The 19,701-nt window shown below is 37.2% G+C and overlaps 1 protein-coding gene across 2 annotated transcripts in view; it reads left to right on the top strand.

Moving 5' to 3' along the window:
• Window positions 1-19,701, top strand: part of LOC130439922 (voltage-dependent R-type calcium channel subunit alpha-1E) — a 56,637-nt gene that overhangs the window by 1,551 nt on the left and 35,385 nt on the right. For both annotated transcript variants that reach the window (XM_056772594.1, XM_056772593.1), the window contains exons 2-3: window positions 5,732-5,837; window positions 6,162-6,301. In XM_056772594.1, the coding sequence (XP_056628572.1) occupies window positions 5,732-5,837; window positions 6,162-6,301 (246 nt within the window). The remainder of the gene's footprint in view (window positions 1-5,731; window positions 5,838-6,161; window positions 6,302-19,701) is intronic.

The following is a 19,701-nucleotide window of genomic DNA, read 5'->3' as shown; positions in this document are numbered from 1 at the left end:
TATTGGCAGAGGATGGTAAGAATTGTTGTGAGTGTAGTGTAGCACATAGCATGTGTTTATAGAAACATTCAGTTTAGATGACTTCAATTAAACACTTAAAAGTAGATTATTGTAGTCTGTGTTTGTTAAAGGAATAGTTCACCTTCAAAAAGTTAAATTCGTTCATCATTTACACACCCATGTTGTCATTTTAAACTGGTGTGATTTTCTTCAGGAAAACACAAAAGGAGATTTGAAAAATGTTGGTAACCAAAAACCGTCGGTCCCCATTGACGATTTGTTCGTCAATGGGGACCCCAAACCAATGCAAGGCAATGGGGACCAACGTTTTTCTGTTACCAGCATTTTTCAAAATATCTTCTCTTGTGTTCTGCAGAAGTAAGAAAAGTTATACAGGTTTGAAATGAAAAGCGGGTGTGTAAATAATGATAGATTTTAAATTTTGAATGTGATGTGTTCCTTTTAGCAGTTTGACTTACCTCTAAGTAAAAAAGTGTTGGGCCAATAGAAGTTGATGTTAAATCTAAATCAGTGAAAGCTGTAATTTTTCTATAAACGAACGTCTTTCCTTTCCTCTGAAATGCCAAATGAGTATGCATGCTAAAAACAGATATTTCTCACACTATGCAGGCGAGGGCTGTAAAGTGTGAACAAATGTGAGCCTTCGACAGAGGCGTCAGTTTCAACGAAGACAGTCATTCCAAAACGTGTCAGCGTATGTTTATTTCTGTTTTCAATTGGCTCAAATTCTTTATTTGTGCTGAATACCATTCCTCTTATTTTTTATGCCAGAGAGGATGATATAATTAGATCCGGTGTATGCAATGATCATGTGAACAAAGTTTTTTTTAATACTGATGCCTGTTTCAAGAGACCAATGTGCTGAATATGACAAGCTGTATAGCAAACCAAATGAACGGAGTACAATTAAGGGGAGTGATATCATGGATACCTGCCCGTCTATGTTGATGCATACTTCTTTTGTGCTTTATCTTTTTTGTTCAGGAGCGTGTGACTCAACGTGCGAGCGTGCATGCGTGCGTGCGTACTTGTGTCTGCATGTTAAATTCAATTATATCATCTATCTGGAGCTCTCCTGAGCTCCTAATGGCCCACGTGCGACATAATGCAGGTGTCAGTGACCACCATCACTTTAGGCAGATTTGAGGCATATGGTCACACATCTCATAGACAGAGAGCTTCGGGGGAGCTGAAGAGACGAATGCCCTGCTAATGGGGCTGTAATTACTTGGCATTGCCCCAGAACAAATGCAACTGCAATCTGTCCCGTAGTAAACGGAGAGAAACACGTCCCTATGGGAGGAATATTACAGTGTACTGCAAAGAAAGATTAACAGTGTAGTTAAATGTATGTTATGGACTCATTATAGTTCACATTTGATGTCAGTTAGTGCCATATGATGTCCGATAAGAGCTAATTAATAACCAACGTATTGTACAAATATTTATATGAGGGATTATGATGATGTGAAGAACAAAATTCTAGATGCACTGATTCAGTTTTTTAACCGTTTATAACCTCTACTTCTACCTCATTGAAATGAAAGTACAGTTAAGTTTAATATGGTTTAAAATTGCATTGCATGAAATATTGGTGGCCGAGGACATAAGTAAAATATTATGTATTAACTGTAATAAATATCATACTGAAAAGCATTATTTACGAAGTTAAAAATAATTACTGTTTAACTGTTTACACCTAAAATATTCCTCAGTAAGAATCTGTGTTGTAAATCACATCTAGCGTGAGGACATATGTACAAGAGCTATTCTGATACTCCCAAGGGTACACATGCTCCCACGTCAGTCATTTCAATATGCTTTTGAGTGTTTTGTCAGATGCTGTTGAATTAGGACAATCATGACATCATTAGGAAAATAACTTCTTGGGTTGTCATGGTTTCATCAAGGTTAATTTGTGAAGCCACCGCTTACTGTACTAGTTTTGACAGATCCCTGTAATTCAGAATGGTGTTGAAATATATATTGCTTTAAAACTGAACAACTTACATTCAGTATATTTTAGACACATGTCTCCCACACAAAGTTCTGTGGTTTGGAAAGAACAGCATATTCCTATGCCTGTCTGTTCAGCTGTGTGTACGCTAAGTGAACCATTTCTAAAATGTTTATTAACATTTTTTGGTCCTGACCAGAAGAACCAAGAGAACTGTGAAAAGTCTGAACAGACATGATGTGTCAAATACATTCAAGAAGCTTGAACTTGTAAAAAATTGAATTGAATCCATAACGGATTTATAGTAAAAAGGCAACCCCCTCAAATATAAACACACAAGAAAAGCCTGTGGCATAACCAAAGGTCATGACGGTTTGCAGAACAGCATGTTCATAAGCCATGTGTGCCGGTGCATTGACAACCTGCATGTGAGAGCGGTAATTTAGCAGGGCTTTGTTTGAAGTGCCACTCGACATGTGATTTAAACTTGAATGTTGGAAAACTAGATAAGAAGATGGAACCTTTTGGGAAGACCACATGTTTGGATGTGCTGAGGGGCACTTTGGTGGATACTGACATTGTCATTATTTGTCTTGTGGGGCAGGTTTAGCAGTGGGGTCAGGTGGACAGGTGGATGTAACGGGTCGATGGTGTCTGCTGGAGGAACAGGGGCTTAATGAAGCGAGCGGGCCGCTGTGCTGCTCGGCCGGTGGGAAATCCGCAGCTGTTAGCCCTTTTGATCCCCACTGTGTGGCGGAGAGGAAGTACCCCACCGCGCTCACGCGTACTCAATAATTGATCCTGTCACTTGGCCCTATGACTCCTCCTAGAGAAAAGGAGATAGAGAGGAAATAAGTGGAGTGGGGAGATGGGAAGGACCTCTTCATTTTTCCTTAATCAGGTTGGAAAACACTCAAAAGAATGAGAGCTTTAAAGTCAACATCAACTCCAAATTTACCCTGTTTACTTTTCTAATATATAATTTATTATGTACTCTGCGAGATGTGCTCATTTTAGCCCCAAATGATCGATGATGACCAGAAAGATGTATTAAGAAAATTAATGTTAACCGATATCCAAGAATCTATTTAGAGAATATTTTTTACTTTTTGTAATTAATGCAGCCATTCGAAAATGCTGGTAAACATCCATTTCATAAAGGTTATGGGAATAATAGCAAATAATGATAGATTTTGTGAGGGTGAACTTGACCTTCAGCCCTTATCTACCCTTTTTAAAACTGCCCGTGTGGTGGTTAGATTGCTCTCTCAGAGTCGACCGGGATCTGACTCTGATGAGGAGCATCTAGATGTCTAGATATAATCAATTTTTCCTTCATTTAATCTTTTGTTTCACTTGAAATGATCACATTTATAGAAGTGAAATGGATGTGTATGCATCATTCTGACATTAAGCGCTGTGCTGACGTCATTTTATTATCTATAATCATTTTTGTATCTGTCTATTTCTGTCTCTATTCTCCTGCTTTCATCCAGCCAGCTTTCAATGGATTGAAATGCGATTCATTTCTTTCACTCAAAAACCAAAAACACATTATCTTACATAATGTGAATCTTATCACGTTTCATTGCAAAATCGTGCACGGTTATTTTTAAAATGTGTTCCGGTAAAACACAGAAAAATAAAATATGGTTGAGAGTTGAACAGAAAAGTTAGATGTTTGTGGAGAGAGAAACTTTGCTGATCCTGAGTCTGGTTTCTGAAATATTCAGCACCAGTTTTTCTAGGAGTTGGTCTGGTAATATATGACCCTGGACAACAAAAACCAGTCTCATGGGTCCATTTTTCTAAATTTAGATGTTTACATAATCTGAAAAATGTATAAATAAGATTTCTATTGATGTATGAGTTAGAATAGGACAATATCGGGCCGAGATTCAACCGTTTAAAACTCAGGAATCTGAGAGTGCAAAAACAAAATATTGTGAAAATTGCAATTGTTGTTAATCAGGGGCACTGTGGCAGGCCATTCACAAAAATAATATATAATATATATAAATATATATAAATTCATATATTTATGCTAAGAAATTTACAAAGTTTCTTCATTGCACATGATCGTTACTTAAGATCCTAATGATTTTTGGCATTGAAGAAAAATTTATAATTTTGATCCAAACAATGTATTTTTGTCTTTTACTAAAAATGTTCCCGTGCTACTTAAGACCAGGGACACATATATGCATTGTAGGTACATATGCGTATGTGTATATGTATATAAAACATATAAATGTAGTTCATACGCTGAAAGGATGTTTGTGTTGATGAGTATTTAGCAACACTAATGACCCAAAGACCAAATTAACTCTGAAAATTGACTTATGGCAAAGAGGAGAGCCTGTTGCCACGGATACCGCTCTTTTCTTTCTCTCTCTCTTTCTCTCTTTCTGTCTTTCTCTCTTTACTCTTTCTTACAATGTAATGACTGTAGTTTCTCTCTCTGTCTCTATCCTAGTATTTTTTAAACATTATCTTATCTACGAGATGTGTCTGTACATAATGTGACTTCAGATTAATCTTTGACAATTTGTAGTAAGCCAGTAAGTGTGATGTCAAATATATTTTTAGGTCAAGGACTGCATTTTGGAAGAACAACCCCTCAGTAAATCTTTTAGAGCAAACTGTTTGTTGCATTTTTTTGTAGAATAGCAGAATTCGAATGCTGATTTAATATTTATTATTAAGGTAACTCTGAAGGCATTTTAATTAAATATATGCAAAATGAGACCTTTGGAAATATCAAAGAATAATATGACCTTAAGAGAACACTCTCGATTTTTTTGACTACCTTAATAAGTCATCTTCTGTAAATAAAGAAACCAAATATTCTTAAATGGAAACATTGAATCTGTATTATGTATCATATCTATTCATCTTTCGATAGAAGATTTATTATGAAATGTCCATATGTCATGTTCTTAAACATCCCTGCCATAGTGCTTGGTTTGCTGTTCCGTTTGCAATCGTCTGTGTTTTTTTACATTTTTTTTAAATAATTATATATATTTTTATAAATAACCCCCTAACGTTACCTTATAAAAGCCGTTTTTATGAATTTATTTATTTGAAAATATTGTCGCCTTGGAATAACAATGTTCCAACTGCCTTCTGAACAGTTTTGAGATGACAAGCTTAAAAGTTTTTGCATTCCATGTGACTGAGATAAAATCACACAATATGAATGTGAATAACTAATTTGAGAAAAATGTCAGATAGAACCTTATACTTCAAAGGCAACGGTATTTGGAAATAATTGTAGATAAATTACGTTGTGAGTTGACACTACAGTTGTACAACCCACTCAAGTCTATTGAGCTGAGCTGAATGTAATTAAAACAAATAGAGAGAGACTTCCCGAGAGATCTGTCCTCCAAGTGCCTGGTCTATTTGTACTGAAATCTCTCATTGTCTTAAGCACATTTGTACTCCTTTATTTACTGACACTGTTTTTCATCCACACACACACATACTGGCAGAAAATGGCCAGTGCCCACGCTTCAAAATCCAACGTCTTTCTGCACCCATGCAAATCAGACTCTGAACTCAGTCATCACGGGTCTTGAGAACATCTTGTAAACTTGGAGCAAGTAGCTTTCGTTTGAATGAAATATTCTTGAGAAATTTTGTACAAACTTCAATGTTTAGAAATACATTAACACAAGAGGCAAACTTAGGGCAAACACTCGGATGTTTCAGTATAAGTGTGTGGATTCCTTAACCTTCCTGCTCAACTCCGTTTGAATACATGATCCTGGCCACCATAATTGCCAACTGCATTGTTCTGGCCCTGGAGCAACATCTACCCGGAGAGGACAAGACGCCCATGTCAAAGAGACTTGTGAGGACACACACATATATTCTCAAATTCTCTGTCTCCCTTCTCTCTTTCTTCTGTTCTTTACTTCCTCTTGCTCTTCGTTCTTGACTTTATTCAGACTTTAGTTCTCTTTATTGACTCTAAGGCTAATTATTCTCATGGAAACGTTTTAGTATTTTATTTGACCGCTGAGCAATCCTTGTTTAAAAAAAAGACATTTGTACTCTGGCCTAACTAAATTAAACATTATTTGTGGCAAAACCACAGGAATTGCTTTAACACAGTTGTAACATAATTGCAGACATCAGGGTACAGTTCTTAATCTCTTGATTTATTTATTTTCAGGAAAAAACAGAGCCCTACTTCATAGGAATGTTTTGCCTTGAGGCTGGAATAAAAATCATTGCTTTGGGATTTGCATTCCACAAAGGCTCGTACCTGAGGAACGGCTGGAACGTCATGGACTTCATTGTCGTCCTGAGCGGGTAGGTGACGGGTGCAAAGACAGCTTTTCTATCATTGGTTTGGAGTTTTGTTTAATGGATTAGATTCTACCTTTAGCAGGGTTTTGCCCGGTGTAATAGTTAGCTTATTTGGGAGTTTGGAAACATTTTGCACCAATGGGAGAAATGTCTCTTGAAATAGGATGCTTTGCAAACATTCTGCTCCTGTGTGCTGTTGTGCGAGCAGGATTTGCTGGTATTTGCTGGACTTTGGCCTTATTTTAGCAAGCAAACCCTTCATTTAATCATATGTGGTAACTCTCAGACCAAACTGAGTGGCGAAATGAACAGCACTTTTCAAGCACTCCATCCCCATGAACAGATATTGCCTTACCGCTGTCAAAGCAGCAGTTTCAAGAGGAGTGCTCCTCAAGGGAAAGACTTCTGCTGCCTTCATTTCCAAAGTAAACCTCAATTTACCATCCTGAGAGAGGAGCAGAGGCCATTCATATCAGTGATGTTATGTTCCTTACCTGTTTGTAAACAATGGCATTTTTAACAATGAAAGTTAATAATGGACTACTTTATGTGATTGTGGAGAGCATTGTTACTCTGGTTTTGGGATTAAACATGGTTCTAGATTTGGCACTGTACAGTTGTGATCTCTTGGTTTGTGGTGAAAATCAAGTTTGTAATGTTTATATGTCTGTGTGGTGTTTTTAATATGCTTTAAGACAACCTATCACATAAACACAGTTGATCGAGTGGATCAGGTTCTCCGAGTGATAGATGGATGAAGTATAGACTTGGTGCCGAAAATATAGCTACATTCAGTCTATTTAAAGGCATGAGGAAATTATCAACACAGTAAAAAACTTAAACATATTGTCCCTGTCCTTCCGAAACCTCGGATGTCCAAATTCACAGTATTTCAAGAAAAGAAGAAAACACAGTCATTTTAAATAATTTAAATAATAAGTTTATTTGCACCTAATACTTTTTATTAGTTAAATATTTTCAAACGTCAGTGGTAACCATAATGGGTGACAAGGGTGCAAAAATAAGAATCACAAAATATGGAGATAGCAGGAGGATTTCAGGAGGATAGCAGCGATTTGCTGTTTTGATGCTCAAAGATGAGTTTTAATTGATACAATTCTCAACTACAGGGGGACTTTACATTCTTATTTGCAAATGTTGACTGGACAAATACAGCACTTGTAGAGTAAGCAGACCTTTTTAAATGTCGTCAGAAACTCTAGTTGTCTTCCTAATAGGTTCATATTTGTATTATAATTTAATTTATTTAAAGGTCCACTGTGTAATTGTTTGGAGGATCATTGAGAGAAATATAATATGCATAACTATGTCTTCAGAGGTGTAGAAAGACCTTACATATGAAGCGTTATGTTTTTTTGACCTTAGAATGAGCTGTTTCTACACACCGTGTGTCCCCTTACATGAGGTCTCTACAGTAGCCCTAAACATACAAACTGCTCTACAGAAAGTGTTTTGTAATATGTGATCTCCTTCAAAAATGTGATGACATCTTAGATCTGTGTCAGCCGCCGTAGTGCTTCGGAAGGGAGTCGTTGGTTGAGATTCATAACCTCACCACTAGATGCCGCTAAATTTCATACACTGGACCTTTAATATTGAGATATAAAAAAAAAAATCATACATATTTTATAAGGGTCCACTGTTTTGGCATACAGCCTTCTGCAACATTCGACATAATACTGTACACATTTAAAACTGTCATATACCCAGAGCCTAATAAGATCTTAACCCAAGGTTAAATGTAGTATGAAACCTGTGGAGGGAAAAAGGTGTGAAACACACACACACACACAGGACAATGTAAGATATACATGAAATATTAATGGCTGTCATAGTGTTAAAGTACAAAGGGAGATGGGCTTCTTAGAGAATTTTACATGATTCCAGTTCACTTTCATTATTAATGAGCTCTGGATCTTTGTCTGGTTTAAGAAAGGAGGAAAAACGAGACGAAATCTTTAACCTATCAGCCTTTGAATCTCATGAGAGACTTACCGCTGAAATCATTGCACTCCAGCACACTTGTGAGTTCCATAAGTCATAACCAAGTTGATTATGCCCTTCATAAAATAAACTAATCATCAGAAGTAATTATTTTAGAGGCCACACAAGAGCGGCGTTGTCTCGTAATCTTAGATTCGCTTAATAGGACTAGTTGTTATAATCCCACTATTTCAGCACAGTTGAATTGCCCAATTGGACATTTCCTACGCCTTATGCAGGGGGGAAGCAGTCAAGAATATAAATAGAGGTAAGGAGGTCTGATGTTCCACTGGTTCGTCCGTTGGCTAAGGCTGTTATAACCCCACTGGCTCTGTTAATGCAAGCTCAGTGCCCCCGGTCCCGTATGGCATAACAATACAACACAAATCCTATTAGAGAATAGGATTGGGAAGGGTTAAAAGTGTAATTAATAAACTGATTGAACATCTCTTTCAATTGACTCACATTAAGGCTTAATATGCCTCTCAAATCAAGCATCATGTGCTCCTTTGTCCTCAAAGGGATAGCTCACCCAAAAATGAAAAGTCTGTCATTATTTACTAACCCTCTTATCATTTCAAACCTTTAAGAGTTTTTATATTTTGCATAACACAAAAGAAGATATTTTGAAGAATGTTGATAATCTAACAATTGACTGCCGTAGTATAGACACAAAACCAATGCAAGTCAATGGGTACGTTTCGGTTGTTCAGTTATCAACATTCTTGCCCTCTATGCTGGTTCCGACAGGTTTATATGCTTTGACGCAGGATCAGTCTCTCTCTAAAGGATATGTCATGCCATTTCTAATCTGACTGTGTTCAGAAAGGTCAGAAACCTTAATGTGTTCACTTTTTAAGATTTTGGATTTTGATGCATGTGAAGGAACTTTAAAGGGATAGTTCCTTCAAAAATGAATATTCTGTCAACATTTACTCACGCGCATGTAATTTCATACCTGTATACATTACTTTGATACGATGAACACAAAGAAAGATATTTGGAGGAATGTTACATCATTGACTACCATAGTAGGACGATTAGGTATTCAAAGGTGCCCGAGAACTCTTTGTTTTCCTAAATTTTTATAAATATCTCATTATATGTTCAACAGAACAATAAAATACAATATGTTTTTTCATACTATGGTAGTAGATGATGTCCCAGAGCGGAAAATTGCTATCATCCTTCCAAATATCTGTCTCTGTGTTCATTTGAACAGAGACATTTATACAGGTTTGAAACATGATGATAGATTTTTCATTTTTGGATGAACTGTCCTTTTAAGAGCTGACATTTAAGAGACATGGTTTTGTTTGGATGAGACAAATGTTGTATGTCGGAGCAAGTTTTTCAGACATGAGCTCCTGTTTACTTTCATATTTCCGGTCCTTGTTGCTGAAACGCAGAGGTAGTATATCATCAAAGTCGTTCAGCCACATTAAGAGTTGAGTGAAGATTATAAGATTTGGTGGTATCAGATGAGTCATCATCTCTCATTAGACTTTAATGGAGTCATGTGCATACTGAGAAGACAGGATGAAGTAATGGAGAATTAATGAGAGAAATAAAGGAAGAGGACTGAACGCTAATATGATGTGTGACATCATTCTTACTTCATTCATTCATCTTTACTACATAAAATTAAGCCTTCCATGAAAGTAACATTGTATACTGTACATATTAAAGGAGCAATGTGGAGATTTTAGTGGCATCTAACAGTGAGGTGGTGAAATTGAACCAACGGCTTATTCCATCCCTCCCTTTCGAAGCGCTACGGTGACTGCACATTACTAAGATGTCGAAGGAGATAACACATTTATGAAACATGCTCAGTAGAGCAGTTTGTCCATTTAGGGCTACTGTAGAAACAACATTGCAAATTCCATGAAAGGGGGCCCACAGTATATGTAGATACTTCATCCTGAGGTAATAAAAACATCACGCTTCGTTATCTAAGGTCTTTATACACCTCTAAAGACATCCTGTTTGAAAAAAAGAATATGTTATTTTTAGCATTTCTGCAAAATGGTCCTTAATCCAATTGTAAAAATGAAATCACAATGAAGCATTCATTAATCTTTTCATATTTTATGCCATATGCCTATAACATTAAAAGTTAACACTTGGTCATATAAATACTAAATGATAAATGCTTTAAAAATTACTATTAATTTGCAATTTAAATAGCAAGTATTATTGTACAAAGTATATATATGCTGTGTATACGTGTGTGTACTTTGTAAACAATAAGTATTATTATTTAATTGTGTTATTGAATATAAAGAATTATTAACTGTACTAAAGACAACCTAAAACAACGTGTTACTTCCATAATGTGACGTTTCAGATAACAACTTTGAGAATCATGCATGGTACATACATATAAAGAAATTAAACCACATTTAATTTCATGTTGACTTTATGTTGTTCATGTTGGCCAAGCACGCTATTGGCAGCCATATTTGTGTTAGTTGCATTAAATCATTTGCGTTCATGATCCGTCCGCACGTCCTCGTGTCACGGCATTCAGAGTTATCCAAGCACGCGGGCGTGTTTTTGTGCCATTTATCGTTCCCCTTCTCTTGAGTGAGCGTTAGCAGCGTTGTGTACAGGAAGTACAGATTAGCGCAGTATGGTGGCTTGGTACAGCAGTCTGATTGTATAGTCACTGTGAGTAGGTGGATAAATGAGTTGCCAGTCCTTCCTTAAAGCCTATTATCGGCTGGCTCAGGACTCCAGTCATTTAAATGCAAATGGAATCTTTACAATCCTGGGTCTGGTTGCGAGTCAACATCCAGTGCCCAGAATCTTGGGGAATGAGAGCACCTCATCCACAATGGCGTTAATAAGCACTGGTGTCTACCAGTTACCCGCCCCCTCTTTAAGCCGTGGGCATAGTGTACTCCTCTCACACCCTCAGTTTGTGCCCGTGTGTCGGTGCCAAACACACAGCGCTCTGTTAGGGAACCTGATAAGCATCCCTCATAACCACCAACGTCAGTGTGCGCTTCTGTTTGAAACCTTTTGATTTGAAATATGCAAATAACTTGACATCAAACGTCATTTATATTTGGACATATGTATATTCATCAAATTTCTGCCTGCTTCCCATAAGCCCAGCGGTAGCCTTATTATCATAAACAGCTTTTGATTCATTGATACATCAGGTTAAATGGATCAGTTTGGTTGACACTAAAGAAACCGCGTCTTGGGGAGAAACCCTGGCTTCTGACAGGAGATATGAGTTCCTCGGGAGCCTTTCGTGCTGCGGAGGTGTCCGCGCTCTAACAGGACAGACAGCTGTCATCCACACACGGCCCCCCGTTGTTCTAGCAGGGCTTTACACCCACGCTATTTTTAAGAAGCGTCAGGCTAGAAGGGACAATGGTGAAGCGGTGACAAGATAGCTGGAGAAAAAGATCTTGTCTTAGAGTTATCACAGCGCATCTGTGACAGGCTTGCCGGAAGAAAACCCGGTTGATACATTCATAATGAGGAGCATCCTGAAGACACCATCAGCTGGACCAGAAGATGGATTTAAGCTTGTGCATTGGGAGAAATAAAGGCTACATCTCAGTTCAGATATATACACATGAATTGTATCAAAATATTACTTTTGCAAGCACTTGAAATAGGCACGCATTTTTTTTGTATTGGCCACTATTAAATAGTTCAACCAAAAATGAAAATTCCTCATTTGTGTTCCACACAAGAAACTGTGGAAGTAATTCAGCCCAGACCTACTATGCCATCCAGGGAGTTTTGACATGTTTTGCATTTTGTTCCGGCAGGCACTGATGCAAATCTCGCTATCTCAAAGTGAACGAGAACATAGATTTGAATACACACGAGTGCATGCGACTTTTTGTGTTGGGTTAATTACAGTGCCTGTCTGCTAGCCGCTCTTTAACCGCACCACGTGACCGTGCATTACAGCTTCTGGTGGATAATGTGATCGCACAGTCTATCATTACCTCAGCCAATGGTGTAATAACAGCAGACTGAAGCTTCGACTATGAGACGTAGATGATGAAGTGAGCAGGAACAGGGTGAACCTCTCTGACACCCTCAACCTGTCCATGGAGAGAGGGAACAGGTGCTTAGTTTCTGTTTGTGACTGTGACTCATTTGGTTGAAGCTGTTGTTTGAATCTTGTATTTTCTAAAATGCTTTAGCGATTTTTGAGGACAGCTGAAATATTTTTAACACGGTTTATATATGTGTTCTCTTTGATCTCGGAATGTCCCATTTTTGCAGTTAGTTCCATTAATAATTTCTTTTTACATTTGACATTTGGCAACGCTTTTATCCAAAGCAACTTACATTGCATTATCCTATACATTCGCACTTAGGTATATGCAATCCTCTGGGATCGAACCCACAACCTTGTGTTGTTAATGCAATGCTTTTAACACTGAGCTACAGGACATTGTTTACATTTGACTCTTAGGCCATGACCACACTTGAGGTCTTTTTTGACAAGAAAAAGTTGACAAAACAAAGCGCTTTTTTAGTTAAAAAATGATGGATGCGTTTGGTAACAAATAACAGCCGAACGCCATGACATCATAGGCTGGGTCTGTGCAAAAAGGCAGCCCAGAGAAATAGATAGGCAGTGTAATGGAAGTCTATTTGAATTAGACACTAGAGAGCATATTTGCAATAACTAATCACCTATTTAAAAACCATAATACAAATTTCTAGAAATGCAATCAAAAGTTATTGAAAGTGAAAGTTCAACCTACATTTATACAAAACTATGCTCCAACCGACGTTTCGGCCTCCATTTTATTTTTTCCAGCTTGATCCTGCACGACCAATCACCTCCCTTGCATGTTGTTATGGAAACAACACACTACTCGCTTGACATTGGTTAGCTGGGAAAAGTAGGTTGACGTAGGGCGTTTTTTTCAGAAAAGTTTGACTTTTTCTAACTTAAAGAGACATCTGAGCGTTGCTTTAAAAAAGCACTCAGGACGTTTTTTGAAAATCCGGTTTGCTCCATAGGATTTAAATGTAAAACACACACTAGCAGCTTCGAAAAAGATAGGTATTGTATTTACAACGAAAAACTGGGGGCATCCCACTGTCATTCGTTGGCTCTAGACCAATCAGCTGTCAGCTTGATTGATGCATGTAGACAGAGTCGTGGGGCTGAGGGGATGTGAGAGGACTTCATCTCCTGAGGTTGTCTTTTGATGTATTGGCAATGTTTCATATGGTGCTCCACATTTTTATTTGCTGATATAATTTTTTATATCATTCCTTTTTTTCTTATTAGAATGACTTTTTGTGCTCAGATGTTGCTCACAAGACCCATCACAGTCACGTAACATCTAAGTAATACCTTTGTCTTAATGTCTTCATGTTTTAATTGTATAAAATTTAAAAGAAACAGAATTGTTGACATATAGTGGAACAATATGATAAATGATATATATACTTTGGAGAGCATAGAGTATATTAATATAAAACTTGCTCTAGAAATGGGAAGACTTTTCATATCCACTTACTCTGTGAAACCAAAAACGTTCGCCACCTTTCTATATAATAAAATGAATGAATGGTTTTGAATTGATTTTTACTCACTTGTCTTTTAAAAGCGCAGCCAACTAGACATCTAGTTCAACATCTCTTCATGATCAATTTGCTGAGTGAGGATACCATGGTCAAGTGTTTGAGAGCGACTGATGGAGTGTTTGCATCAGAGAGCAGTAGCTTAAGTTGGACTGTGATATTTTAATGCGTTCGTGCCAGTGTGGTTGTTCGGAAAAGTGTGTAGGCTGGTGTTTCTCGCCAGCAGCTGTTATTCTACCACTCCTGGATTAATTGTGACTTCAAAGAACATATTTTTTAAATGAATGACCATGAATAACGATTGTTGATATTCAGTGAATATTTTCACAATGTCCTCATGTCCTCTTTTTTAAAATAGTTTTGAAGCTAGTTTTTCCCCTTATGTTTTGGCACTTAAAAGTGCACCTAAATATGCTCAAAATATTGTGACTGTTTCTTTGAACATCGAGTGGGTCACCTCCTGGGGGCTGCATCCATCCCAAAGACTTTTAAGAATGTCACTTTATGTGGTTTGCTCCGTGAGTTTTACTCAATCCCTGCAGGTTTTTTCACAGGTCTCGTTTTATTTGGCTTCAGTCCATGTTGAGTTTGTTTCATCAATGCAAATTACAATACTAGTACTATTGATGTGACTGTACTCTTAAAATGACCATATAGGTACGTGAGTGAGCTCATTTTTAGTTGTGCAAGTGGTTAATAGTGACGGATACGGAAAGTTAAGAGCCCTCTGGTGGTTTTAAAAGAAACAGTATTGTATGTTGGGTGTATCCTTGTAAAATTATGTTTGATGCCATCAATACCAATCAAAATGGGTATTTCTTTTTGACACAATGTATGGAGTTTTTACACCGTCCCTTACCCATCCCTTTTCTTATTTGCACTTAATAACAAACAAACGCTATACAATGCTGGAGTGGTCTGCTTAATTGATTTATGATTGCATTATTAAATACATGTTTTTTCCCTTATAGAATCACCTTTCAAAGTGTGCACTGTAGTTTGCTGTGTCTTTTTTCGCAGTCCAAAAAAAAGGACTGCACTATACCTTTAGCAATAAAACCGTCAAAAGTGGGTTATAGCAATAAGTCTTTAACCTTGTGTGAATCCGCTCTTTGGAGGTGTTAAAAGTGCCATTTCTGGGTATTTTATTAGACTCGTGGGTGGTCTCCACTGACTTTATCATTACTAGAACCTCCTGTTTTTTTTTCTTTTCAGAGAATTGCTTCTGCAAAGCTTTCATAGCGGTTCTTATAGCCCGAGGCCTTCAAAAGCGACAAAAATCAGTACAGTCAATGATGTTTAAAGCCATATCAGTTGATTTATAACATTTAAAAAAGAATTGCATCATAATTAAAGGGAAAGTTCATCCAAAAATGAAAAATCTGTCATCATTTACTTTTCAAACCTGTATACATTTATTTGTTCCAATGAACACAGAGAAAGATATTTGGAAGAATGTTAGCAAATTTCAGTTCTGGGACATCATCCACTACAATAGTAGGACAATAAATATTGTATTTTTTGTTCTGTTGAACACATAATGATATAGTTAAGTATTTAGGAAAGCTAAGAGTTCTGAGGCACCTTTGACTACCATTTAATTCTTCCTACTATGGTATTTAATGATGTACCAAAACTGAAAATTACATTCTTCCAAATATCTTTCTTTGTGTTCATTGGAACACAGAACACAGTCATATATACAGGTATGAAATTACATGAGTGTGAGTAAATGATGACAGAATTTTCATTTTTTTGTTGAACTATCCCTTTAAATTTATTGTTTCAGATTAGCACAATGTGTGAAGTAAAGACTCAAAAGAACAAACCTTGATGTTATTGGTGTAGAAATCTCAATTCATCATGTCTCCCAATTTTGATAACAGACAAATGCTGCCAACATTATGTCTCTCACCTTTTCCTCCAAGGGTGTACGAAACAGAATGTGTTACATATACTGGATAAAGCTGGATAAAGGAATTTAATTCAAGATCTTGCTTTTGCTCATGCTAATCTCTGTCCTCTATTTTAAGTCATTTGGGTAAACAAGTTCCTTGAGGACGTCAACCTGTTCCCAGGCCTGTAATTTCTCCTTTACTTTGGCCTGGCGCGCTGACAGAATGGGTAATCAGAAGCTGAGACGCTTTATCTCACTGTCTATCTCATCTATCTCTCGCTTTCTCTGTCTCCATCTGGTAATGTGACCCCTTCTTGTAGGGTGTGTAGATGATTCATTTTCATATAAATATTTCAATTTCATCAACACTTTCAAGTCGACCAAGACTTGCTTTTAGTGCAGAGTCTCGCTGTCAATGGAATAGCTCTTGATAAACTTTGTTAGGTTGAGACGTAAATTTACAAAGTGCTGCGGAATACTTGATTCTGATTGGTCGATCTCAGAGTTCTACTCCTATGTTCTCCTCAAGACATCTCAATTGTTTAATCCTCCATTGTGTCAGGCTGCTATAGTCTTTTTCTTCTAAAGGTAGAATAAAATAATATTCTTTCGTACATTTATATATTTGCTATGCAGACATAATATAATACAAAATGAGGTATTCTAGAAATAGTACAATTATAATTAGATGGAATTAGCGTACGTTTCAAATGATATCTACTGTAATCGCAATCCTATAAAAGATCAGATGCAATTCAGATTTGGCCTGGAGGTTGCTATGGTGAGAGCAGGGGGGGTGCCATAGAGCCAGATGGAGGGAGAATTTCCCCCGCTGCTGTGCGAAGTTGATTTTGGAAGGAACATTTCAACCTCAGATGAAGAGAAAACTGACATACTTTAAAGTCAGTGTGGGGTAGTCACGCAGTAGTGGGGATTGACTCGATAATCCAGAAATATTGTGAGTTTAGTACATTCCAATAAACGCATCAGGTTTTCAAATAATCTCCGAATTTTACCATCAGATCACCGTTGCTACGGAGAGGGATGCTGTGAAAAATCTTTTCGAAATTTAGAGTGAAGAGAGGCTAAAAAAACTATTGGTGTTACAAAAGCTGACATATTCACACGTTGTTGGATGCGTCCTAGATTCATGAAATGCATGAGTCCGTGTATCAGTGGCAGCCTGAATATTTTCTCTTGGATATCATGAGAATGACTGAGGGTGAATGTCAAATATTTAGATCTTGAGTGCCAAGATCTGCGTCTGTTACTGTTTTGATACGGTATGTTTGGTATTGAAAACGCTTTACAAATGATGCATATCTGTGTTTATGATGTTTACATAATTACGCCAATATTTTGTATGATATAAAAACGAATACATTCTAAATTCCAAATAGATGTGCACGTTCAAGGTTGTAAAGTGCACATGAAGACACACGAGTCAACTTCTGTGCCAGATTTCTCCGTTGCTAGGCAACCACAAACAGCCTACATTAGGCCAGTGAGAGCCACATTACTTGATGAAAGAAGTCTTGTATTATTAATAAAAGTAATTTGTGAATGATCACTCTCTAGTGCCGCTTGTAATATCATTATGTTGTGTTTAAGAACACCTCTTACCCGTGCTGAAAGCATCCTACGTGACCTCCAATTGCTTTTAAAATGCCAACGCATCAGAGCTGCGTTCTGTCATTTTATTACTCTCTGCTTTATCACAGAATCTTCGGTCAGGGGTTAAAACGCTGTGATTTGGCGTCATTAGCTCTCATTTGTAATTTATTATGATTTGGATGTCTTGACACTGCTGGCTGCCTCTCTGTCTTTATCTCTCGCTGTCACACGTGCTCTCTCTCTTTGTCTGTTTCTCTCTGCCTGTTTGACAATTAGTTAAGTGTTTGCTCTTTACCCGTGATGAATAATTGATCCACTGGTGTCTTAATGATTCATATGCCATCTGTCACAATGTAACGGCTGCATGTGTGAGTCAGGGAGCCATCAAACAGGCGTGGATCTGCAGCGGCCTGAGGGGATAATTATCCAGGGCTGTCTGGCTAACAGAAAAGACCACAATATCAACACCATGCAAGCGGCAAGCTGATGAAACGTAGGAAATATCATCTGAGGACTTTGAAGGTGATTTGCATAGGTTGAATCGGGTCCCCTTCCATGGAATCCCCTATTCACCTACGGGAGCCCTGAACGGACAAACTGCTTTACAGAGCGTGTTTCGTAAATATGTTATCTCCTTCGGAGTTCTTCGTTCTTGTGTCAGCCACTGTAGTGGTTCGAAAGGGAGGGGTGAGCAGTTGGTTGCAATTCGCCTCTAGATGGCGCTAAATGTCATACACTGGACCTTTAAGGGTAATGAATTTGAACAAACATCTGTCTCTTCAATGAACATAGGCTTTTACTATTCTAGGTGAACAAACTCATGATTTTAGGCTTGTGTTTAATAGAATGCTCAAAAAATGACCAGAGCATCATGGATTCAATATCACTAACATTTCTTTAAAAAGGCTGAAATTTAGTTTCTTGTCAATCAATTGTTGATTATTAATCTAAATGACTTTGATTAAAAGAAGGATATTTTGCCCTTTGATTATAGAGATCTTTTGGTATTATTTTATCAGTAGAAACATGTTGTATTGTTCATTCAGTGTCAGCGAATTGTATTCGCTCTGGCTTTGTGTTCGTGACCCACCCACATACTCTACTGTTTGAGTAAAACTTCAAGATCTTCCTATGATCTTACAAAGTTTGACTGAGTACTTCCTTTTCTGTCTGTCTTTGTGCAGTATATGCGCTAGCAACATTCTAGTCAAAAGTCTGTTATAGCACACACATTATATTAACAAAACGTGTTGCGTAAATGTACTGCAAGTCACTGTGGATAAAAAACAGCTGGCAAATGCATAAAGAAATTGATCCATTTTTGCATTAGGCATGTTTTACTACAATTGTCTCTAGGCAGTGTTTGTTTGTAAATGTTTTTGCGGTGCAGGATAGAAACACAAGCTGTTATAAATTATGTACAGATAACTGTGCATGCGCTAATGTTACATAATTTGTACTGATGGATCCAACACGACGCTTGCGGGGGCGAGACAATGTTTAAAAACTTTTTTTAAAGGATAAGCATGTGAGATATCGCAGATATCGCTGGGAAATAATTTAAATATTATGCACGCAGTGGACGGATATAAAATGTGGATAGATATCTAACTATAATGATTGAGCCCCTGATTTATTAGCACTGCATAATGGGATGTCTTTTTCGGTGAATCTTTTGGGGCTATACCAGGTAAAAGGTTGAAAATAGTTTTAAAATCTTTAAATGAATGAACTAACTCAATGAACTGTAAAGTCAATTGCATTATATAAGGTTCTATGTAAATAAAATGATTTTTACCTGAGAATGAAGCATATCTGTTTATAAAGTAATTTGCATTTGTGTATTTCCACACATAATTTACTTACATTTGTTTACATTTTGCGAGTAGTCTTATTATTTGTGTTTTCTATACGTTATCAATAAACTGCAGCTTTAAACTCAGCATTAAAGCTAATTTTGATGTTAGTTCACACACATTTTAGGAGTCAAAGAAGCTGCTGTAAGATCAATTTTCACTCTTTCTTTAGCAGCGCTATAGCAAAGTCTCATCTAATTTCTGTGCTGCTGCTATTTTAATTCTATCTCAGGTCCTAATTAGAATCACTGACGTCCTGCTTCTTGACACCCCACATGTGACTAATATTCATGAAGATCTGGGTTTATTAATCTGCTGTCATAAAATCACCTGAAAGTGATGTGAAGATATGAGAAGGGAAATGTGCCTCTGGATGAGGAACAAGTACAGTCTTGTTTTGTTTTCCAAACAAAGGACTATTAACGGTCACAAAAGCAAATTTGTTCAGCGCA

The sequence above is a fragment of the Triplophysa dalaica genome, chromosome 18, assembly GCF_015846415.1.
Source record: "Triplophysa dalaica isolate WHDGS20190420 chromosome 18, ASM1584641v1, whole genome shotgun sequence".
Taxonomy (NCBI): Eukaryota; Metazoa; Chordata; class Actinopteri; order Cypriniformes; family Nemacheilidae; genus Triplophysa; species Triplophysa dalaica.
The sequence above is the reverse complement of the archived record's forward strand: the minus strand, read 5'-3'. Positions and strand labels throughout refer to the sequence as shown.